General features: G+C 40.6%; 1 protein-coding gene across 10 annotated transcripts in view; it reads right to left on the bottom strand.

Moving 5' to 3' along the window:
- Positions 1-24,600, bottom strand: part of TXNRD1 (thioredoxin reductase 1) — a 97,948-nt gene that overhangs the window by 22,370 nt on the left and 50,978 nt on the right. For 9 of the 10 annotated variants that reach the window (XM_021922836.2, XM_031650709.1, XM_009181575.4 and 6 more), the window contains 9 exons: positions 16,326-16,448; positions 14,480-14,552; positions 11,594-11,713; positions 8,102-8,244; positions 7,588-7,703; positions 5,577-5,802; positions 2,857-2,949; positions 1,864-1,940; positions 645-801 (listed from right to left, as the gene is read on the bottom strand). In XM_021922836.2, the coding sequence (XP_021778528.1) occupies positions 645-801; positions 1,864-1,940; positions 2,857-2,949; positions 5,577-5,802; positions 7,588-7,703; positions 8,102-8,244; positions 11,594-11,713; positions 14,480-14,552; positions 16,326-16,412 (1,092 nt within the window). In that variant the 5' untranslated portion in view covers positions 16,413-16,448. Of the gene's footprint in view, positions 1-644; positions 802-1,863; positions 1,941-2,856; positions 2,950-5,576; positions 5,803-7,587; positions 7,704-8,101; positions 8,245-11,593; positions 11,714-14,479; positions 14,553-16,325; positions 16,449-17,620; positions 18,556-24,600 lie in introns of those variants that run through there. The other variant, XM_021922835.2, reaches the window with a different exon arrangement.

Here is a 24,600-nt window from a genome sequence, read left to right as displayed (position 1 = left end):
TTTTTTTTTTTTTTTTTTTTTTTGAGACAGAGTCTCACTCTGTCACCCAGGCTGGAGTCCAGTGGCCGGATCTCAGCTCACTGTAAGCTCCGCCTCCCGGGTTTACACCATTCTCCTGCCTCAGCCTCCCGAGTAGCTGGGACTACAGGCGCCCACCACCTCGCCCAGCTAGTTTTTTGTATTTTTTAGTAGAGACGGGGTTTCACCAGGTTAGCCAGGATGGTCTCGATCTCCTGACCTCGTGATCTGCCCGTCTCAGCCTCCCAAAGTGCTGGGATTACAGGCTTGAGCCACCGCGCCCGGCTCTTTTTTTTTTTTTAGTAGAGATGGGGTTTCGCCATGTTGGCCAGGCTGGTCTTGAACTCCTGACCTGGTGATCGGCCTGCCTCGGCCTCCCAAAGTCCTGTAATCACAGGCCTGAGACACTGTGCCCAGTCAAGTGTCAATTTTCATAATAAAGTCACAATGTACAGCAGCCTTAATAATTTCTTGTCTGAAATACAGCTAATAAAGGACATCTAGGATGCCATCACCAAAATAACTAAATTATTCAAGATCTGCAAAACTTTCCAACTGCCCCCTAAATAAGGAACTGGGAGTATTCCTGACAACAGTATCTAATGAGTAACAAGCACAACACTCACCTTGACAGTGGAACCTGCATAGAGCCTCTGAGCCAGCAATCTTCCTGCCTGGATTGCAACCGGGGTGAGCTCCACCTTATCCTCCAATATATCGCCAATGGCATAGATGTAAGGCACATTGGTCTGTTCTTCATCTGTGACAGGTATTTTTCCAGTCCTGCAATTTTACACAGTTAAAAATAATCATTAATTACCATTATTAATTAAGGATAACAAAATCCTCTGTTTTCCCAGGGAAGCCCAAAATTGTGACTCTAGCTGAGGGCAATGTTCTAATGTATTAAAAATATAACAAAACAGCTCAAAGGAACAAAATAGCTTTTCATGACAATTCTGGTCACTATTCTGAAAATCAAAGAAATAAGAAAACTAAGAAATTTTAGAATGGAAGAACTCCAACACAATGGTTAAGAGTGAGGATTCTAAATTATAACTCCCCCCAAAATGGAAAAAGAAAACAAATAGGAAATACTAATGTGAATGGCACTGGAAGAAAAGTTTTCTAGTTGAGCTCTTCAACTATGGTAAAAATTAGATTTAAAAAATCTAAAATTCAGCCAGGCACAGTGGCTCACACCTGTAATCCCAATACTTTGGGAGGCTGATGTGGGTAGATCACCTGAGGCCAAAAGATGGAGACCAGCCTGGCCAGCATGATTATAGGTGTGATGGCAGGCACCTGTAATCTAGCTACCAGGGAGGCTGAGGCACAAGAATTGCTTGAACCCAGGAAGCGGAGGTGGCAGTGACAGGAGATTACACTACTGCACTCCAGCCTGGGTGACAGAGCAAGTCTCTGTCTCAAAAAAAAACAAACATACAAACAAAAAGCTAAAATTCTATAATTGACCAACGCTGTAAATAACTGAAATAGTATTAAATATGACATAACAGACCAGGCACAGTGGCTCACACTTGTAATCCCAGCATTTTGGGAGGCCAAGGCAGGTGGATCACCTGAGGTCAGGAGTTCAAGATCAGCCTGACCAAAAGGGCGAAACCCCGTCTCTACTAAAAATACAAAAATTAGCCGGGCATGGTGGTGCATGCCTGTAATCCCAGCTACATGGGAGGCTGAGGCAGGAGAATGGCTCGATCTCAGTGGGCAGAGGTTGCAGTGAGCCAAGATCACACCATTGTACTACAGCCTGGGAGACAAGAGAGAAACTCTGTCTCAAATAAAATAAATAAATATGACATAATAAAGGTTTTTTCTTACTTTTCATTTATCTTCACCCCTACAGTTTCTAAGCCAATTTTTCTTGTGCAAGCATCTCTTCCTATTGCCAGCAACACCTGAAAAATTATTAATATATTAGTGACTAATAACAAAAAGGCTTTGCATTTATTAATCTTATTTTTCTCTGCTTACTAAGCTAATCAGATTTCATTTTTCAAACTCGGAAATAAATATTTCACTAAGAAAATAATGCAAGAGTTTAAATAAATTAAAATCTTCAGAAAAAATCCTTTGAACATATATGATATATTAGAAATTATTTTCTATTTCTTATTAGGAAAAAGAGAATTCATAATTAATAAACCTATCCAAGTTTAAAGACAACGACATCATAGTCTGTAACTAAATTATTTTTTAAGTGGTTGTCTGGAGAGATGAAAGGAAATAACACAGGACAGAAATTCTGGCTCATTTAAAAATTCTGTTGCCTTTGTATAGCCATTTGACTAGTAATACTTTAAGTTACAGTGGAAAAAATCTGAAGCCATACCTTTACCAAAACAATTTTCTTTCTTTTTTTTTTTTTTTTTGAGACGGAGTCTCGCTCTGTCGCCCAGGCTGGAGTGCAGTGGCACAATCTTGGCTCACTGCAATCTGCGCCTCCTGGGTTCAAGCGATTCTTCTGCCTCAGTCTCCTGAGTAGCCAGGACTACAGGCGCACGCCACCACGTCTGGCTAATTTTTGTATTTTCAGCAGAGACAGGGTTTCACCATGTTGGCCAGGATGGTCTCAATCTCTTGACCTTGTGATCCACCCGCCTTGGCCTCCCAAAGTGCTGGGATTACAGGTGTGAGCCAAGATGCCCAGCCACCAAAACAAATTTTAATATTATAAGTTACTGAGATGTCTTAGAATGGGCATAGAACCAGTACGTTTGGAAATCACTAAGAGCCATTTTAAGTTCCTATAAGATACCCAATAAGCACGTTATTTGCTTTCTGATAAAGTATTAACCTGGGCCCATTCCTTACCGTATTATACTCTCCTTCAATGATTTCCTCACTGTTGGTGGACTGAGCTACTACTCTGAGTCGGCCTGGTGTCCCCGCTTCAATTTGTTCAATCTGTAAGAGTGATGAAGTTTTACTGTGAAATAAAGACATTTATCAAGTTGGATTATCTACCTTCCCCTTCCATCTGGTTAACCCAAAGTTAAAATATAAAATCTTGCTTGATAGGTCTTTTATGTCCCATCTCCCTCACTTAACATTAGGATGATAAATGATTATCTCCTTTTTCACTGCTCAATGTTGTCTGCTAGAAGGGCTTTCTTTTAAAGAGTTCTCAAACAATAAAATTCAGAGAAAAACGGGGAAAAAAAGCAAGCTACACAAAGCACACTACCATCCCTAAAAATCAAACCAATGACTTACTGCTTTTCCCTGGTTTCTATCTTGTGATTCACCCAGAACCATTAATCCCATGGAGGGCAACTTTGCCCAAATTCAGAGATTCTCTTTTGACTACAGATGCTCAGCTTTCATTGACAACAAAGGATAGATTAAATTAGAGTAGGTCAATAGTGATATGGGTAACAGCTAGAACGTCTTAAAAATTGGAGTGGGCAAGGAGATGTGGGTGTTTATCAGAACCAGGGGTTGTTTTCAGTTGTTAAGGATGTAGAAAGAAATGAGCGAGCCCTGATACTTGAGTGATGGCAGATGAGAATAAACATATCAACCCACTACACATAGATGTCAACGACAACCTACAGACTAGGTTTAATGACTTAGAAACCCACCTGGAAAACTATCCAGGGTTATTTTATTTGACATCAATAAGTAATAAAAATTTCCTTCCTGAATTCCCTTTCCTTCTTATATAGTTAAACAAGCCTCTCTGAACATACTGGAAAAGTCTTTCTTGTTTAACTTTAATTAAAATGTTCTAATCCTTGGAAAAGAGCTTAACTGGTCCACTGCTTAAGATTAGTTTGGAAACATTAAGGGCCTCATCCCACCTCCACCCTTATTCACTTTTGTACTTCAATCAGGCCTTTTTTGTATCTAGAACAATATTTCTTCCCACAGAGCCTTTCTACACATACTACATTCTCTGTAAAAAATGTACCCTCTCCCCACTCTCCACAGAAGGTTCCTTCCATTCGGTCACTTTATAATACAGCAAGAGTTTAATACCCAGCTGTGGGAATCAGATACTCTGGTAACCCTATTTTACTAGGAATAGTCCACCAGGTTTTCAAAAGGGTCCACAATTCCCCATATATTAAAAAATATATATATAGGAAGATGTTACTTTCTATCAGTACAGCATATACATACAACTATTGTTTACTGTTGTTATGAATCATAGCTCTACTGCAAATATAGCATATATACCTCTACTGCTAGGCCAGGTGCGGTGGCTCAAGCCCGTAATCCCAGCACTTTCAGACGCTGCTCTGGGAGGACCACTTGAGGTCAGGAGTTGAAGATCAGCCTGGCCAACATGGTGAAAGCCTTCTCTACTAAAAATACAAAAATTAGCCAGGTGTGGTGGCACGCACCTGTGGCCCCAGTTACTCAGGAGGCTGAGGCAACAGAATCGCTTGAACCTGGGAGGCAGAGGTTGCAGTCAGCTGAGATTGGGCTATTGCACTCCAGCCTGGGTGACAGAGCCAAACTCCGTCTCAAAAAAAAAAAAAAAAAAAAATAAAAATAAAAAACAGCTACAGTAATCAAGCACTGACAGCTTCCAGGAAATTTGTGCCTTAATCTTCACAACAATATTATGAGATAGATTCACTTTAGACTTACTCTCTACCAGGTACTTTTTTAATTACTTTATAAGTGTTGGCTAATGCAATTCTCACAAGAATTGTTAGATGCTGTTATCAACCTCATTTTACAGAAGAAACAGGTTCAGAGAGGTAACTCTTCCAAAGTCATAGAGCAAGAAACTGGCAGAATAGTATGTGAATTCAGGTCATTCCAATCCCAAAGTTCATATTCTTATGTATCAGCATTAGGAGATCCATAGTCACATACACAACTCAAGTCAACCCACTGAGAGATGAAAAGAAATGACAACTACAATTCCTTAAGTTTAACAAAATAGTCCCACCATTTTCCCTGCACTAGAGAAAATTATCTATTAGTCTGAGACGTACACTAAGTGTTCAATTTTGTCACTCTTATGTATCAAAACATTTCTGATAATGTTAACAAATCCCAGGTGTGACTTGGCATAGTATTAGGTCTTTTCAAAAGATTAAAAGAGCGAAAAAGGTTAGCACACATAAATAAATGAGATAAGCGGGATGCCAGAAGTATGTAGTGTTTATGTTGAGACTGTACCATATACCAAGGGGGAAATGTCCTACGGGGAGCCAGGGAGTGCAGGTAGGGCCTAGTCTTGAACTCTTATTTAAATCTCAGGTGTATATGAAGAAACAAAGTATTAACAGACCAAAGATGACAAAGGAATGCATAAAGGAAAGCACTGAACAGAAGAAAACCAAAAGTGAGAAAGTTGACAAACGAAGAGATTATTAATCTATAAATAAGAACAAAGCTATATAGGTCTTTAGATGGTAGGGAGGTACGAGTTTATATACCAGCATACAGCAGTAGGGAAATCAGCATTCCTGATGGTTTATAATGCTGAAAGGATGCTTCCACCACCAACTCAACTCTCTTTTTGCCTTTTACCTGAATGTAGAATCAACAAACCTACAGGCAAACCCACTTACTTTAATTGGTACAAACTGTCTTATAAACTTGATGCCATGTTCTTCCATGTGTTCACCAATTTTGTTGGCCATGTCCTGGTCAAATCCTCTAAGAAGAATGGACCTAACCATAACAGTGACATCTAAACCAATACCAGCAAGAAATCCAGCACACTCTAAAGCGACATAGGATGCTCCAACGACCAGGGTCTTACCCGGGCAGTAAGGCAAGGAGAAAAGATCATCACTGGAAAAAAAAAAAAAAGAAAGAAGAAAAAAAAAGTTCCTATATGAGTAATTACTAAATCCAAGTACACATTTTTACTTTGATAAGAACATACTTTCAAGATGATAAACATTCTACTAGCTACACACATAATACATTAGAAGTTTTTATAATTCTTCAATACCCTTTCTTGCCACTCAGTTGCTTTGGGAGTAGCTCAAGCTACCCACAGCTAAACACAGCAAACTGTGTGACTTCTGATATTAGTCAGTTAGTCCAATTCATCTTCACACTAAATGATTTTGAACTGTTTAGAATAAATCATAGATTTGCAAACCCTAACCTCCATCCTCATGCCACCACTCAGCTCTCTCTGAGGTGGAAAAACCTGTGTTACTTGTCCTCAGCTGAAACACCAATTATTATCAAGAATGTGGACAAGAATGGGGGGGCAAAAACCTTCAATATCTTATAATATAAAAGTCAACTATAAAAAGTAGAACCTGACAAAAGTCTTCTAGTTGAGCTAGGGACACAGAGATCATAAAAGCATTGTTAGAGAATGAGTTTTTAAAAAATATCAGAAGGGGGCCTGCTATTGTTTGAATGTTTATGTACCCCCAAAATGCATAGATTAACATCCTAAACCCCAAGGCAATGATATCAGGGGTGGGGCTTTTGGGAAGTGATTAGGCCATGAGGGCAGACCACTCATGAATGGGGCTAATGTCCTCATAAAAAAGGCCCCTGAGACCTCTTCCACCATGTGAGAAAGGATAAAAGCATATACCAAAAAGAGCCTTAAGGAGAAGAGTAATTTATAACACAATCAGAAACTCCCAAGCAAAAGGGATCCAAACACATTTACCAACACTCTGTCTTAATGACTTCATAATTGAAAGCTCCTGAACAATGTCAGCAGTGTTACCATTTGACAGGCAAAAATAAACCACACAGCAAAACATCTCCTTGCTTGACTCATTTCAGAGGTCCTTCTACACTGACACTGTAACCGTTCAACAGCATTGAGTAGGGTCTACAGTCTGATAAATCTAAATGACCTCCCAGCCTCTATTTCTTTTAGCAGCCACTCTGCAAGTGTTAAAGGGTAATATATGATCCTCATTTTACAAAATCTAAATGTATATATGTATCATACCTATTTTACAAAATGTGAATATCCATTGATTACATACTTACATACACATGCATAAATTTCAAATACAAATGTAAATATAAATCTATACTAGTATGTTAGTGATACTAATTCTGTGTAGCAAGATGACCAATGTTTGAAGTTTTCAATATTTAAAATGTTCTCCTTTAGGCCGGGCGCGGTGGCTCAAGCCTGTAATCCCAGCACTTTGGAAGGCCGAGACGGGCGGATCACGAGGTCAGGAGATCGAGACCATCCTGGTCAACACGGTGAAACCCCGTCTCTACTAAAAAATACAAAAAAACCTAGCCAGGCGAGCTGGCAGGCGCCTGTAGTCCCAGCTACTCAGGAGGCTGAGGCAGGAGAATGGCGTAAACCCGGCAGGCGGAGCTTGCAGTGAGCTGAGATCCGGCCATTGCACTCCAGCCTGGGTGACAGAGCGAGACTCCGCCTCAAAAAAAAAAAAAAAGCTTTCCTTTAAAATCATTTTTCCTTTTTCTCTTTCTCCTAAACCCCTGCCCCCAGAGAGGGCACAATGTGGCAAAGAAATCTGTCTGAAGTCCAAAAAATTGACGAAGTGGGTTTGAAGAAAAATGTGAAAGCAAAATCCACAATAGGTTTTTCTTTTCCACCCTGCTTTTTTTCTTTACCTGCTAATGCAGTATTCTTTGTCACCAGGGATGCCCAAGTAACGTGGTCTTTCACCAGTGGCAATGAGAAATCTCTCTGCTGAATAAATTTTTTCTTTGCCTTTATTATTTGTTGCCTACAAAGGAACCAATATGAAAACCTTATTAAGTAATCATTCCTCAGAATTGTAAACTTCATAGTTAACAAAGGCCATTCACTACATTGTCTCATTTCATCCTCATAATGAGGACAATAATATAGTAAAAAGGATAAATTAAGACTGAGTAGTTAACAGACTTGCTCAAAGTCACAATGCTAGTAAGTGCCAGAGCCAAACCTCAAATCCAGGTGGTCTGGTTCAGTACGCTTACATTTTACCATACCTCCACACAAGGCCCCATAGGATGATATGACAGCAAAATCACCAAACTGGATAGTCTGGGTCACAGTGGCTATTACTTTTATTATAATACTTTAACATTTTCCAACCAAAGCTTTAAAAAAAAAAAAAAAGTCAGGATGTCACATAATTACCTTAATCCTGTGAGGACCAATAAACTGCCCGTAAGCATTCTCATAGACAACTTTTTTCTCCCGCAGAGCTACTCGGTAGCCCCAATTCAAAGAGCCAATGTGATTCTGTACAGCTTCTATCATTCTGTCCCAATCATGCTTAACTGTATAAGAAAATAAGACAAAATCTTGTTTGGTTTTTCAACTCCTGGCAAAGATCATTTCTCAATAATCACTCAAGTGAAATACAAGGAGCAGAGCTCTAAAAGGCAATCTAAAAGGGCAAATTCTCCATTTTGAGCACATATGCCACTTTTTCATCTTTGAATATTCTTTCTCTTTTATAAGACTAATACAATTAAATAATACAAGACAGATCTCCTGATAATTTTAAACTAAAATAACAATACACAAACTCTTCCTTTCTTTATCTAGAAATGAACTTGAATTTTACTGATTTCTGGGATATATTAAGGCTTAGGATTCTCTATTTGTAAGAAAATCCAAGAGATTCTGATGTAGCCAAGTATGGAGTTACTACACTAGTAACAATGTTTATGCCAGGGGCTGGCAAACTGAAACCATGGGCCAATCCAGCCCATCACCTTTTTGTAAACAAAGTTTTATTAAAATACAGCCATGCTTATTTATTTCAATATTTTCTAGTGCTACTTTCACACTACATGGGCAGAGTTAAGTAGCTACTAGAGACCCTATGCCCCAAGAATCCTAAAATATTTACCATCTAGCCTTTTATGGAAAAAATTCACTGACTGTTCATTTAGACAGAATTTTAAGAGTCCATCACATTTCCCTCCAAACTCCCATATCTCATCAAAGAGAAAACTTTTTTATTCTTTTTGATTCTGTCATAATTAAATTAATCCTCAGGGCACTAAAGTAATATTAAATTTCAAAGGATAAAAATCAACCCTTGGGTATTCAATAATCTCTCTTTTTTATTCCCCCCCCAGACAGAGTCTTGCCCTGTTGCCCAGACTGGAATGCAATGGCTCAATCTGGGCTCACTGCAACCTCTGACCCCCCAACCCCAGGGTTCAAGCTATTCTCATGCCTCAGCCTCCCAAGTAGCTGGGACTACAAGTGTGGGCCACTACGCCCAGCTAATTTTTTGTAATTTTAGTAGAGACGCAGTTTTGCCATGTTGGCCTGGCTGGTCTCAAACTCCTGACCTCAAGTGCTCTGCCCACTTCAGCCTCCCAAAGTGCTGGGATTACAGGCACGAGTCATTGCACCCAGCCTCAATAATCTCTTCTTTAGAGACAGGGTCTCACTCTGTTGCCCAGGCTGGAGTGCAGTGGTACAATCAATAACAGCTCACTGCAGCCTCAAACTCCGGGGCTCAAATTATCCCCCTGCTTCAGCCTCCTAAGAAGCTGGGACTATAGGAGAGGGCTTCCATGCCCAACTAATTTTTTTTTTTTTTTTTTTAGAGACAGGGTCTTGCTTTGTTGCCCAAGGTAGTCTTGAACTTCTGGTCTCAAACTGATCCTTCCCCTTGGCCTCCCAAACTGTCGGGATTACAGGCATGAGCCACCTGGCCCAATAATCAATATCTTATAAATGACTAGGGAAATAAATAAGATACAGGTAAATATACTCTGGTGGTAGGCAAAAGACAGGTCCTACCTAGGGCAGCTGTGGTTTGGAAGAAGAGAATCAACATATACTGAAAGCTTCTCTCATTGAAATGAGGAATGTGAGTCTCTAATTCAGTGGGCAAGTAGACTGGCTATACAGTAAGTGTTGAAAACAGGCTTATAACACTTACTGGCCAGCCTCTGGAAGTGGGAATGACAGCACAAAAAACTGATTTATAGCCTCCAAGAGAACAGATAGATTATGGATATTGAATTCAATTCATATGATCATAATATGTTAGAATTAGAGCGAACCTTAAGAGATTGGTTCAACTGAAAGAAAAAAAAAAAAAGTAACTGCAGATGCCACTGTGGTTATGGTTCTAGAGGACCAGGTAGCTTGTGGGCGGGTAAGGCTGCAGGAAGGTTGGACTAACCTGCCTGCCTGGCCTGTCTACCACTACAAAAGTCTCAGGACTTGCTGTTTCTCTACTAGGACTGGAATAGAATAGTATATAACTCACCTACACATGCTAATCATCTAAGCTGCAGTAATTACCAATGTTTTACAAAATTTCTTCTTATATCCCTCTCTCTCTTAAGGATCTGAGCAAACAATGTGACCCCAACATTATAAAACTTTAAAAGTTAGTGATTTTCTAAGATTCCAGACTTGGAAAAGGTACTATTATCTTAAGTAGGAAGTAAAAGCATCAAGAAAAGAAGCATAACTAGTTTGAGTGAGAGCAAAATTTTTCCAAGCATGTATTTATGCCTTATCTTTATATTTAATACACAAAACCCTGAAAAAGCCACAAAATAGTTTAACCTGGCTACTGGCTGGAGTATTTTCCCTCAAATGCTCCATAATGCATAGGTCTCAAACCTCAAATCAGATAGGGGTTGGAGTTTCACTCTTCACAACAGAGTGACATACGTCATAAATTAGCCAGGAAGCTATGCCAAATCTTACTTTATTCTTCTACTAGATAATGCAATCTACTTTCTAAAATTAACAATTCTGCCAGGCATGGTGGCTCACACCTGTTAATCCCAGCACTTTGGGAGGCCAAGGCAGGTGGATCACGAGGTCAGGAGATCAAGACCATCCTGGCTGGCCGGGCGTGGTGGCTCAAGCCTGTAATCCCAGCACTTTGGGAGGCCGAGATGGGCGGATCACGAGGTCAGGAGATCGAGACCAGCCTGGCTAACACGGTGAAACCCCGTCTCTACTAAAAAAAAAATACATAAAATTAGCCGGGGTGGGGGGGGGCGCCTGTAATTCCAGCTACTCGAGAGGCTGAGGCAGGAGAATGGCGTGAACCCAGGAGGCGGAGCTTGCAGTGAGCCGAGATGGCACCACTGCACTCCAGCCTGGGTGACAGAGTGAGACTCTGTCTCAAAATAAATAAATTAATTAAATTAAATTAACAATTCCAATCTCTTCAACTCGTCTAGGGTTTTTAGAGTGCTCTAAATATTTTCAATCCAACAAAGTCTAACCACCCCCTCCTCAACAAACAACCCCCACCCCCCCAAATATCGGCTGATGAAACAAGACTTCTTTGGAAGAAGAAAAATGTAACAGCTTTAAAAGAAAGCAAATGCAATTAGTACTTCCTTACAAATTATAAACATTGTATGATTTCTCACAAACACTACATGACAATATATTCAAAAGAACTCTAATTTTATATTATAGAAATACCATAATCCAAATGCAATATCTGTTGTTACCATAACTATGTAATACTTGACAAAGGATAACTCCAGTGATTATATCCATCAAAAATGTAAACAATAAAAACAACTAGGCTATTTGCTCTCTTCATGAAAATTGATGATGCATTACAAAGATTGCAGCTCAAACCACCAAAAGCACAAACACAAGAGTAGCTTTCCCCTCTCATACCTGTCTCCTCGACTTTCCATCCATAGTTTCGAGAGTCTTGTAGGGCTTGTCCTAACAAAGCTGCTTGATGCATCAGTTTTTTAGGTATGCAACCCACATTCACACATGTTCCTCCGAGACCTACAACAACATTGAGAAATCAGTTTATAGCCTGCTTTCCAAGCCTTACAAATCTTCAAAGTCAACAATTATTACAACTCTAAGAAATATTGTATTATATTTGCTTAATGTGGCCAATAATAAAGTTTATTCCTAAATCTTACAAGATTCATCAGTTCAGAGACCCTTACATAACAAACACGGTAACATCATCCTAAAACGAAACAAAGAGGGGCAGATTTCCACGATTTCCATATACTTCAAAGATAGAAAATTAACTGATTGCTGATAAAGATGCCAGAAATTGAAATTTTACTATGTACACAACCCTATATAGATGACCCGACTTACGATTTTTCTCTTCATGTTGATACCCATACACCCATACTGTGTTTCACTTTCAGTACAGCATTCAATAAATTATATGAGATATTCAACACTTTATTATAAAATAGGCTTTGTGTTAGATGATTTTGCCCAACTGTAGGTTAATGTAAGTGTTCAGAGCATGTTTAAGGTAGACTAGGCTAAGCTATGATGTTCAGGAGGTTAGGTGTATTAAATGCATTTTTGACTTGTTTTCAACTTACAAAGCATTTTATCAGGATGTAGTCCCCCATTGTAATTCAAGCAGCATCTGCACTTGCCATTGAATCTATGCACAGAGGTAACTGATAAAGGCGTTGTTATGCTAGGCGATTAGAGTGTAGTGGTTCTTAAACTACACATAAAATTTGGTGTATATGGGCCAGGCGTGGTGGTTCATGTCTGTAATCCCAGCATTTTGGAGGCCGAGGTGGGTGGATCATTTGAAGTCAGGAGTTTGAGACCAGCCTGGCCAACATGATGAAACCCCATCTCTACTAAAAGTACAAAAAATTAGCCGGGCGTGGTGGTACATGTCTGTAATCCCAGCTACTCAGGAGGCTGAGGCAGAAGAACGGCTTGAACCCAGGAGGTGGAGGTTGCAGTGAGCCGAGATAGCGCCACTGCACTCCAGCCTGGGCAACAGAGCGAGACTCCATCTCAAAAAAAAAATTTTTTTTGGTGTTGATGTGCATTTTTTTAAGGAGGTGGCCTACAGCATTCACTTGGTTTTTTAAAGGATGCATGACTTCCCTTGCTCCCTAAAAAAAAAACTTTAGTATCCCTAAGCTTAAAGAACATGGTGACAGCTTGTTTCCATTAGAACAAAACACAGGCAGGTGACCAAAATGACATGAGTTAAGAGTGAAAGATGGCAACAGACTTCACAGCTCAAAGTCGGTCCTCTGAGCAGAATGCTACCAGCATCTCTCTGGAGTATAAACTTCACAGGTCAGAAGGGGAATACCTAGCAACAAGAGCAGTGTCTGACACAGATTGACACATTAAGTGTCTGCTGAACGGATGAATCGGAAATTGTGACATCGCCTTATCTGGACTTCCTGCTTCTTGGTTCCTTCTAATGCAAGCAGCCAAGTAATCTTTAAAAAATGTTATATTATCACATGGCTCCCCTGCCTTAGAGTCTTCAAAAGCTCATTTATATGCTCTGATTAGTCCAATTTAGTCCAAATTATATGCTTTGATTAGTCCAAATTCCTTATCTGGGCCTACAAAGCCCTCGATAGTGACACCTGCCTTCCTCTCTGGTCTCACCTCGCACTACCACCTCCAGCTCCCATTATCTATGCCACAACCATGAAGGACTCTTACCTACCTCAGGGCCTTTGTATGTGCTATCCTCGAAGAAAGAGAAGCTGCCTGGAAAGTTCTGCCTCACCTTTTGACAGCTGGCTCATTCTCATTCTTTGGCCTCTTCTAAATGTCACCTCTTCAGATGCCTTCCTTGAGAATCTTCTCAAAGTTAAACTCTCCTTTATCCACTTCGTCTCTATGCCACTATATAATTTTTTCAATACCACTTACCACAACTCCTAAAGTTCTTACGTATCTTTTGTCTCCCCACTTAGAATATAAGCTCCACAAGGGCAGGAACTTTAAATGTGCCAAGTTCACTGCTATATCATCACTGCCATGGTTCATAATAAATGTTCAATAAACATTTGCTGAATAGGCCGGGCGCAGTGGCTCAAGCCTGTAATCCCAGCACTTTGGGAGGCCGAGACGGGCGGATCACGAGGTCAGGAGACTGAGACCATCCCAACATGGGCTAACATGGTGAAACCCCGTCTTCACTAAAAAATACAAAAAACTAGCCGGGCAAGGTGGCGGGCGCCTGTAGTCCCAGCTACTCGGGAGGCTGAGGCAGGAGAATGGCGTGAACCCGGGAGGCGGAGCTTGCAGTGAGCTGAGATCCGGCCACTGCACTCCAGCCTGGGCGACAGAGCGAGACTCCGTCTCAAAAAAAAAAAAAAAAAAAAAAAATTTGCTGAATAAATGAATAACGAACATATAATTCATCAAGACCGAGAAGCAGTAAGGTATCTCATTCCAGTTTTGTTCAATGTAGGAGGTAGATTTAAAACAGAAATCCACATATGAAAAGTTTAAATTTTCAGTTATTAAGCCCCTATATATGCTAGATTACTCAAATATTTACCTTTAAATCATAGCTTGTAGACAAGGTTTTTACTTCTTGACTCTGTGCCAAAGAACCTAAATTTTTAGCATTTAACCTGATCCATTTTAACTTGGCTCAAATAAAAGATATATATGTTTTGGGGCTAGTTTTTCTTTAACTTAGTTTTTAATTTTTTAAATTAGACTTTAGGAGCCAGTTAGATTACTGCCAGGGGAAAACTACTTCGGCAACATCACTTCTAGAGTATTTTGAAAGCTTACCCCATCTAGTTCCAAGAGGGGTAGGAGTGACAAAGTCCAGGACCATCACCTTCTTGCCATATTGGGCTGCCTCCTGGAAAATAAAATTATTAAAGTGAGTTGGAAAGGTTAACATGACAGACTGGAAATGGGCTGTTAAAAATCTATGATTTTTTTTTTAAGCTATAGAGCTTAAAGCATAATGAGTAATTAATACCTGGGTACTTCACACACATCATGATGATTAATTCAACTCCAGGATAAAAATTAACAGATATTCAGATAGTTGTGAGAGTAGATTTTAAAATTATGCATAATAGAGTAGTAAAATTGTTAGAATCAGCTGGAAACCTTAGACTTCTCACATAACTCCATTCAAACAGTAACAGATTAAGCAATACCTGAAAAAAGAAAGTGGCCATTTCCAAGCAAGTTGCCAAGTAGCTGAAAAAGCAGGTTTACTGACAGTCTACAGCCCTTAATGCAACCTGTATCCTATAAGGTGATATTTTAAAAATCATTTTAAAGTTTAATCTAATTTGGTTTCTAAAGCAGAATACTGAAGAAGTTTTTTCTTCTGTATTACAAGACTTCCTAAAAATTTCACGTGAGGAGCTCATTAAAAAGTTGACAATATCTATGATGTTTCCAATTCCATTTTGAGGGAAGGAAACAAGAGTTAGAAGTTTGTTTTGCAGAGTATCTTTTCTTTCTCAGAGAATAAACTTTGTATATTGGCAACTAGACCTCCAAAGGTTATTTGAAAGGACTGAGTCTACATGTCTTTCAAACACACCATCCCTGGAGTAAAACACATCAGGTATTATTCCTGAATTACTTTCAGCAAAGCACTGCTTCATGCTGGTCTGCCCCTAACTTGGGCAGCTTCTACCCATTACTGATTCAACACAAGCTACACCTTAGGGAAGTATAACCACTTCATCTTTTAAAGGAACCTGTTGGGTAAGGATGACAGGCCCAAGGGGTCCTCACATGGGAAATTTATGTTGATTCAGGACCAGGAGCCTCACTCCTAACCTTCTTTATTTATACATCCTCTTCCCAATCACCCTCAGACCACAGAGTTAGTGGTTATTAACCGCACATACACAGAAAGCAAATAATTTTTAATAAACGGGTTTAAGAAACCCAATTGCTCTCCATTGTTTTTATACTGGAGAGAAGGGGTTATGAACAGGGAAATCATCAAGTGAAAAAGACAAATATTAATTAAGAAATATATTTGCTTAATTTCAAACCATTTCCACACAACACCTATATATATATATATTTTTTTTTTGTTTGAGACAGAGTTTTGCTCCTGTTGCCCAGGCTGGAGTACAATGGTGCGATCTCAGCTCACTGCAAACTCAGCCTCCCAGGTTCAAGCCATTCTCCTGCCTCAGCCTCCCAAGTAGCTGGGATTACAGGCACCCACCACCACACCCAGCTAATTTTTGTATTTTTAGTAGAGATGGGGTTTCACCACATTGGCTAGGCTGGTCTTGAACTCCTGACCTCAGGTGATCCACCCGCCTTGGACTCCCAAAGTGCTGGGATTACAGCCGTGAGCCACTGCACCAGGCACAACACCCTTATTATCTCTGAGAAATCAACTAAACTTTAAAGTGAGTGGAAACATGTTCCAAACTACTGGGCCCTGTACTTTTATATAAGTAATGTATATTTCAATCTGGAAAAATGATTTATAAAGTGGTCCCTTATCATGTCCATGTCCTGCCCAAGTTAATGTGCAAAATGTCACAAAAGTGGATCAAATAAATTCCACAGACAGCGGAGAGAACCCTGTGAGGAATGTTAATATTCTAACTACCACCCAGACAACACACAACACAAGGAGCCTTGCCTTAGCAGCTGCCAGGCCTCCTGAGCCACCTCCAATGATGATAAGGTCATAGTCATAGGACTCGGGAAGATCCTCAGGGCCGTTCATTTTTAGTAGCTTTTGAAGTCTGCCCTCCTGATAAGCCTAAAGAAAAATAACAGGAGAGAAAATAATTTAACTTAAAATCAGCAATGTCCAAAAAGCTTTTAAGAAAACCTTTTCTTAAAGAAAAACAAAAGGAATTTTCAAAGGGAAAATGTTGTTTGATTTATAATTACAGCATACAGATGGAAATATTCAACCTTCCTTAAAGTTGTGAACTGCTTGCTTTATGTTAGTTTATTAGCCCCAAACACTGTCATTGCTAACTACTTTGAAGTGTTCGTATATTACCTCCACATAAGTAAACCAGCTTAGGTCTAAATCAGGTTTAATCATCAGCCTTTTTTTCCTAGAATTTTTAAACTAGGTTTTAAAGATAGGGGCTTGGTAAATATGGGCATAGCTTAATATCAATATAACAATTTTAAAAGATCAGCCAAATATTTATTTAAGACTTTTCTGTACTGTTTGGCTGGGGCATAACATCTAGAAAATCAGAACAGAACTGTCAATTGATACTGACCTGCATGAAAAGTTAAACGTGAAAGTTGCTGCTTTTGTGGGATATTTTAAATAGGCACAACTCTGCAAAGTTCATTCCTTTAATTGCATATGCATGAAGTCTCCCACTTTTAATATTTACTTTCCATATACTTAGCAAGTAACAGACTTTTATAATTTAGGTGTTAGACTCTCAATTTTTAAAAAAATCCTTTCATTCCACTAATATTATTCTGATACACATTAATTATATTTCAAATCAGTTTAATATGATATTTTGGCGATATATTTAATATTATCTCTTACTAAAATAAAAATCTATGTTAACAAGAGATAATGACTGAGAAAGTTGTTAATAAGCACAATAAAATGTTTTCAAAAACTCAAGTCTTAGGCCAGGCGCAGTGGCTCACGCCTGTAATACCAGCACTTTGGGAGGCCGAGGCGGGAGGATTACTTGAAGTCAGGAGTTCGAGATCAGCCTGGCCAACAGGGTAAAACCCTCTCTCTACTAAAAATACAAAAATTAGCCAGGCATGGTGGTGGGCGCCTATAATCTCAGCTACTCTGGAGGCTGAGGCAGGAGAAGCGCTTGAACCCGGGAGACAGAGGTTGCAGTGAGCCAAGATCGCACCACTGGACTCCATCTCATTTAAAAAAACAAACAAACAAAAAGTCTTAACTTTAATAACAAAAAGAGCCCCCAAACTTACCAGCCCAAACTGCACATTTCTCTCTTGCCTACCATCAGATGCAGGGGGTGAAAGGCAGAGCTTGGGGTCAGCAGAAGAACAAGGTTCTTGGGATGTGGAAGGGGATGCGGTGGAGCAATGTGAAGGAGGAAGCACAGCACTGTGGCTACCTGTTGGCAGCATGGCGGGCATATGTAGTGCCTCAGGGACTGAAGGGAGAACACCTGGAAACCAGCAACAGTGGGGGCAAGACTGCACCACCCTGACAGTCTGCACAAAAGGTCTAGCATGAGAGGCTGGTAAACATAGCCAGTACTCATCAACTGGCATTATGGCCAAGGCTCCTCCTTCAATACAAGGCACTGTGGGGGAAAAACAATTTGGTAATAACAGCCATTCGATCAAAGGATCAATTAAGCTTCAAGGAACTAGTGTGACTCCCTATTCAGTCTCAAAGAGCATGACTTACTGGTTTAAGAGTTAACTAACAAGTGCAGTTAGATGTCCTGCTGGAAAAATAACATACAATCACTTTTAATCGCAACCTCATTTTATCTGCATGAACTTAGCAAAGATGGTGACAGAACACAATAACTGGCTGTCTAAATGAAAACCACGGTTCTGAGAATCCCCCTCCTCCAACATACCCACTAGAACAAATACCAGAAAATGTATCCTCATGCTGAAAAGCCACATACTCCCTCCACCAATGTTTACAATCAGTTTCTTACTGAAATTCTGTATCTAACTTGGGGTCTCCTGGTTCAAGCTTAAAGTCAAATTGTATCAACCAGTGCACAGATTTTACCAAAAAAGCTCTGAATGAACCTCACCATTTTAAAGCACTGTAGGTAAAATTGGTAAGACACAGGCAATTGAAGCATTCAGTTGACCTTAGAATGAAACATTATGAGGCTGAGCTCAGTGGCTCATGCCTGTAATCCCGGCACTTTGGGAGGCTGAAGTGGGCGGGTTGCCTGAGCTCAGGAGTTCATCACCCGCCTGGGCAACACGGTGAAACCCTGTCTCTACTAAAATACAAAAAAAAGTTAGCCGGGCGTGGAGGCATGCACCTGTCATCCCAGCTATTCGGGAGGCTGAGGTAGGAGAATTGCTTGAACCCAGGAGGTGGATGTTGCAGTGAGCCGAGATCGTGCCACTGCACTCTAGCCTGGGCGACAGAGTGAGACTCCGTTTCAAAAAAAAAAAAAGAAAGAAACATTATGTTTTAAAATTTTAACCGAACTTAAAATTGAAAGTGCTATCATTCCGTTCCATGTAAATGGTACCTCACTTAAAATAAAAATAAGATAGAAGGTAGAAGACAGCTCCCCCAGACAGCATAAGAAGGTAGCACAGAGATGGGATAAGGAAAGGAGAGAAATGCCCCCATTCTCTTCCAATTACAATTACTAGAAGTTATGTCGGCTGACTGTGGTGGCTGCTACAGAGGTTCTCAAACTTTTTCATCTCAGGACTCCTTTACAATCTTAAACCAGAGCTTTAAAACTGAGACTCCAAAGAGCTTGTTAATGTGGGTTTTATCTATTTATTATATTAGAAATTAAAACTAGGAAGAAACTTAAAATATTAACAAATTTAAGAATAATATATTTATTAAATGTTAACATGAGTGTTTTTATTTAAAAATTTTTTTAAATTGGTGAGAAGAATGGCACTGCTTTGTATCTTTGCAATTCTCTTTAATGTCTGACAACAAAAGACAGCTCATATCTGTTTTTCCATTCAATCTGTTGCCACATCACCTGTCATGTAACCTCTGGAAAACTTCACAGTTTACATGCAAGAGAATTAAAGTGAAAAGGGCAGCTGGGCGCGGTGGCTCACACCTGTAATCCCAGTACTTTGGGAGGCCGAGGTGGGAGGATCACGAGGTCAGGAGATAGAGACCATCCTGGCTAACACGGTGAAACCCCGTCTCTACTACAAATATAGAAAATTAGCCGGGCGTGGTGGCGGGCGCCTGTAATCCCAGCTACTCGGGAGGCTGAGGCAGAAGAATGGCATGAAGCCAGGAGGCAGAGCTCCCAGTGAGCCAAGATCGCACCACTGCACTCCAGCCTGGGCAACAGAGCGAGACTCCATCTCAAAAAAAGAAAAAAAGAAAAAGGGCAAACAGTATCTTAGTATTATGAAAATAATTCTGACCTTAAAGTAAGCCAAAAGGGCCTCATATACTTTGAGAATCACTGCTACAGAATATGAGTAGATGACCTCCAGGCATTCGTCACTTGTTGGCAAGGCTTACACATTGGATAGTCTTCCTTTTCTTCCACCTGCCTGTCATAGTAATCCAATCCCTTTCCCCAGCCCCACTCCTACTAAAACACTGCTCCAGGCTCCCCCGAAAAGGGCATAATACAGAAAGCAATTCAACTGTGGCAGTCTTTTAAAATCCTGACTTTCCCCCCAAACTTAGTTTCTAGCCTTTGCCAGATTTGTACTTTTTCCCCCCTACCATTATAGATGGCTCTGGTGCAGAAATAACCTGCGTTAAAATACTTGCTCTACCACTCACAAGGCCAGGTGACTTGGACCAATCACCTAATCCTTAACGAAGCTAACAGGTTCCTGACCTCATCAAATGGCTGAGTTTAAGAAAGATAATGCATGTTAGCATAGTGGCTGGTAGGAATTAATCCCTTTAAGTTACTAATTCCCCACCTCCTGAAGAAGGGAAATTGCCTGGAACTAAGTCAAGAAGTGCTGGAATGTATTTTACCGGTGTCCTCCGCTGAGTTTCCCTGCGTCAATCTCCACTATTTTGAAATGTCCTCTTCCTAACAAATCTTGATCCAGCACACAGACAAGACTAGCATGATGTTACATTATTTCCATTCAATGTACAAACATATTACCCTTCCACAGCATTCCCTTGGAGGCTGGTGGCTTCTTTAACCAACACTCTAAGAGATTCCAACACAAAAGGCCCATTTTATCCATCAAGTCTCTCTTCAGTTCCCAATATTCTCCTTTTCTTTCTTACAACTCCAATAACACATGTAGCCACAGCACTTAGCACAGACATTGTTACACTACCTGGGATGTCCTCTTTTCTCCACTCCAACCCCTTCATGCCCTTCAAGCTTAAATTAGAAGCCTTTACTTAACAGCCCTTGTGATATAGTTTGGCTGTGTCCCCACCCAAATTGAGTTCTCACATGTTGTGGGAGGGACCTGGTGGGAGGTAATTGAATCATGGGGGCAGATATTCCCTGTGCTGTTCTCGTGATAGCGAATGAGTCTCATGAAATCTGATGGTATTATAACGGGAAGTTTCCCTGCCCAATCTCTCTCTTTGCCTGTCACCATCCACATTAAGATGTGGCTTGCTCCTCCTTGCCTTCCTCCATGATTGTGAGGCCTCCCCAGCCATGTGGAACTGTGAGTCATTAAACCCCTTTCTTTTGAAAATTGCCCAGTCTTGGGTATGTCTTTATCAGCAGTGTGAAAATGGACTAATACATCTTGAGTTGGGTGTTCCTCCTCTGAGATCCCCCTGCCACCATCACACAATCCCATCAACTCTGCAAGGGTGGGTATCCTGTCTTTCATCTCTGTGGCCCGACTTTGGGAGCACTACCACCTCACTAGGGGTCAGTCTAATCTTAATGGAACCACCACCATATACGTGGTCTGTTGTTGATCTCATGTGTAACACATGATTGACCTTATACAGTGCATGACTGTATTCTGGTAAATGATTTATGAAAAAGAGATTACATTTCAAATGCCTCCTTCAAAGAGCCTCCCCTTAACCCTTCTTCTCAGGCAGCACTTCAACCTCTATCCAAGCAACTCTTCTTCAGAGCTATCATCGTTAACAGGAATATGTTGTCCTTCTCTACGATAGGGTGAACAATAGTTCTCCAATGTCAAAGTCTGGATCCCTAGAACCAGTGACTATGTTACGTGTAAAGAGTGATTAAGGTTCTAGAGAGAGATTTTCCAGGATTATCCCACTAGGCCCAATGTAATCACAAGTGTTATAAGAAGGAGGCAGAGGGAGACTTGATTATAGTACTAGGAGATGTGAGGACAGAAGCAAGAGGTTGCATTGCCAGCTTTGAAAATAGAGGAAGTGGCCGGGCGCGGTGGCTCAAGCCTGTAATCCCAGCACTTTGGGAGGCCGAGACGGGTGGATCATGAGGTCAGGAGATCAAGACCATCCTGGCTAACATGGTGAAACCCCGTCTCTACTAAAAAATACAAAAAACTAGCTGGGCGTGGTGGCGGGCGCCTGTAGTCTCAGCTACTTGGGAGGCTGAGGCGGGAGAATGGCGTGAACCTGGGAGGCGGAGCTTGCAGTGAGCCAAGATCACGCCACTGCACTCCAGCCTGGGAGCACAGCGAGACTCCGTCTCAAAAAAAAAAAGAAAGAAAAAGAAAATAGAGGAAGTGGCCAGGCGCGGTGGCTCACGCCTGTAATCCCAGCACTTTGGGAGGCCCAGGCAGGCAGATCACGAGGTCAGGAGATCGAGACCATCCTGGCCAACATGGTGAAACTCCGTCTCCACTAAAAATACAAAAAATTAGCCAGGTGTGGCGGCGGACGCCTGTAGTCCCAGCTACTCAGGAGGCTGAGCCAGGAGAATGGCATGAACCCAGGAGGCGGAGCTTGTAGTGAGCTGAGATTGTGCTACTGCACTCCAGCCTGGGTGACAGGGTGAGACTCCGTCTCAAAAAAAAAAAGAAAAGAAAATAGAGGAAGTGACAGATTGTGGGCCAGGGAATGCAGGTAGGCTTTGGAAGCTGGAAAAGGCAAGGGAACAGATTCTGCCTCAGAGCTTCCAGAAGGAACCAGACCTATTGATAACTGGATTTTAGCATCCAACTTCCACAACTGTAAAATAGTGTTATTTAAAACCACTAAATGTTTGGTAATTTGTTAGAGCAGCAAAAGGAAACTAATATACCCACTAAAACATGAAATCATGAAAGGTGGGCAGTTTTCTATCCACCATTTTTCAACCAGTTCCTAGAACAGTGACTGGCAAAATGGGCATTCAAACAGTTGTGGAATAAATTAATTACCAATCACTTGGTAATACATTCTCCAGGACAAGGGTCTAAAAAGCATGACAAATGGTCAGAGACTCAAAGGAAAGTAAATGAACCATTACAGAGATATCACTATGGAGGGAGGTGGCATTATGGAATTTGCTGACTCTGAACTAGAGTGAGGCACTAACATGAGAGTCTACAATGAGAAAAGTTTTTTTTATACATTATCTCAAAGTCTTCCAGTCAGATGTTTATTCCCATTTCATATAGTATAGAGGCCCTCAGAGAAAGAAACTTGCCCACGAGCCAAGAATTGAGCCCACGTTCAATTTCAGAGATTACAAACCTCTTGCTTTTCCAACTATACTACATACCATAATTCATATCTCAAAGTACTTATCACAACATTTTCTACTTTGATTCTTACTGTAAACTTAAGAGGCATTATTCCCACTTGGCAAATGAAAAACCTGATGTTTACAGGTTAAATAATAATTTATCCAAAGTATATAACTAGAATGTTATAGAATGAGGATCTGATCCCAGATCCTTTGACCAGCAAGTGGTTCTACCATTCAATAAAGTTCTATTATTTAAAAATATTCTCAAAATATTTTTAAAATATTTCTTGAAAATATTGTCCTAGGCTGGGCGTGGTGGCTCACACCTGTAATTCCCAACACTTTGGGAGGCCAAGGCAGGAGGATTGCTTAAGTCTGGGAGTTCAAGACCAGCCTGGGCAACATAATGAGACCTTCTCTCTTCCGAAACAAAAAAAATAGCTGAGTGTGGAGGCATGCAGCTGTAGTCCCAGCTACTCGGGAGGCTGAGGCAGGAGACTCACTTGAGTCCGAGAGATCAAGGCGACTGCAGTAAGCCAGGATTGTGCTCTGGGCAACAGAGCAAGACCCTGTCTCATAAAAAAAAAAAAAAATTCTCCTACATTTCAGCTAACTGAACCTGCAAAATTTAAAGTACCCTAGGCCGGGCGTGGTGGCTCACACCTGGAATCCCAGCACTTTGGGTGGCCAAAGCAGGCGAATCACGAGGTCAGAAGTTCAAGACCAGCCTGGCCAATATAATGAAACCCTGTCTCTACTAAAAGTACAAAAATCATCCAGGCGTGGTGGCGGGTGCCTGTAATCCCAGTTACTTGGGAGGCTGAGGCAGGAGAATCACTTGAACCCAGGAGGTGGAGGTTGCAGTAAGCCGAGATTGTGCCATTGCATTCCAGCCTGGGCAACGAGTGAAAACTCTGTCTCCAAAAAATTAAATAAAGTTCTCTATATTAGCAAGAAGCAAGCAGATTTACAGTTTGATTCTTAATCTCTATAAATTTTTAATTTCCTTTTTGCTTCAAGGTAAGCAGTCACTTTAATTTCAAAATTTCAAAAATGATGAGGCAATCCATCACGCCTCATCATTTTACTGGTGTCATGCCAACCAGTAAAAATAGAAACAGTAGTGGTCAACTTTGTATTTTAACAGCTATTAGCTTTAGAGAAGACCCAAAAAATTACCTCTCCTAAGCCTCCAGATGATCTATTAATGCTTTTAAATCATCACTGTCAAATACTCCTAGTAAAGACACGAAGCATTCAACAGAGCAACTGATTGTCAGTAAAGTACCGGGGCGGGATCTGTTTGCTGTCATTAAGAGTACTTTTTCTTCCAACAGCAGATCTCTGCAAAACCCAAGGAAATTGGTTGGTAGAGACATGCTGGAAATGAGGATTACTGAGATCAAATGATACTTCCATGACTGCTACTATAAATCAAAGGATACTAGACACTAGCAAGGGTGAGCGCTCTTTAGTATGTGAAAGGAGGAACTAATTTAGAAAATAATTGGCCAAGTTTCATAAGAAAGTTCTATTTTTGCTAAAACCACTACTGTATTATTGGTGAAGAACCTCATCCCCATACATGAAAGATCCTTCCTCTCAGTCTTGGTATCATTTGTTGAGTCTTTGGAT

The sequence above is a fragment of the Papio anubis genome, chromosome 9 (assembly GCF_008728515.1).
Source record: "Papio anubis isolate 15944 chromosome 9, Panubis1.0, whole genome shotgun sequence".
Classification (NCBI taxonomy): Eukaryota; Metazoa; Chordata; class Mammalia; order Primates; family Cercopithecidae; genus Papio; species Papio anubis.
This window is presented reverse-complemented; position numbering and strand designations above follow the sequence as displayed.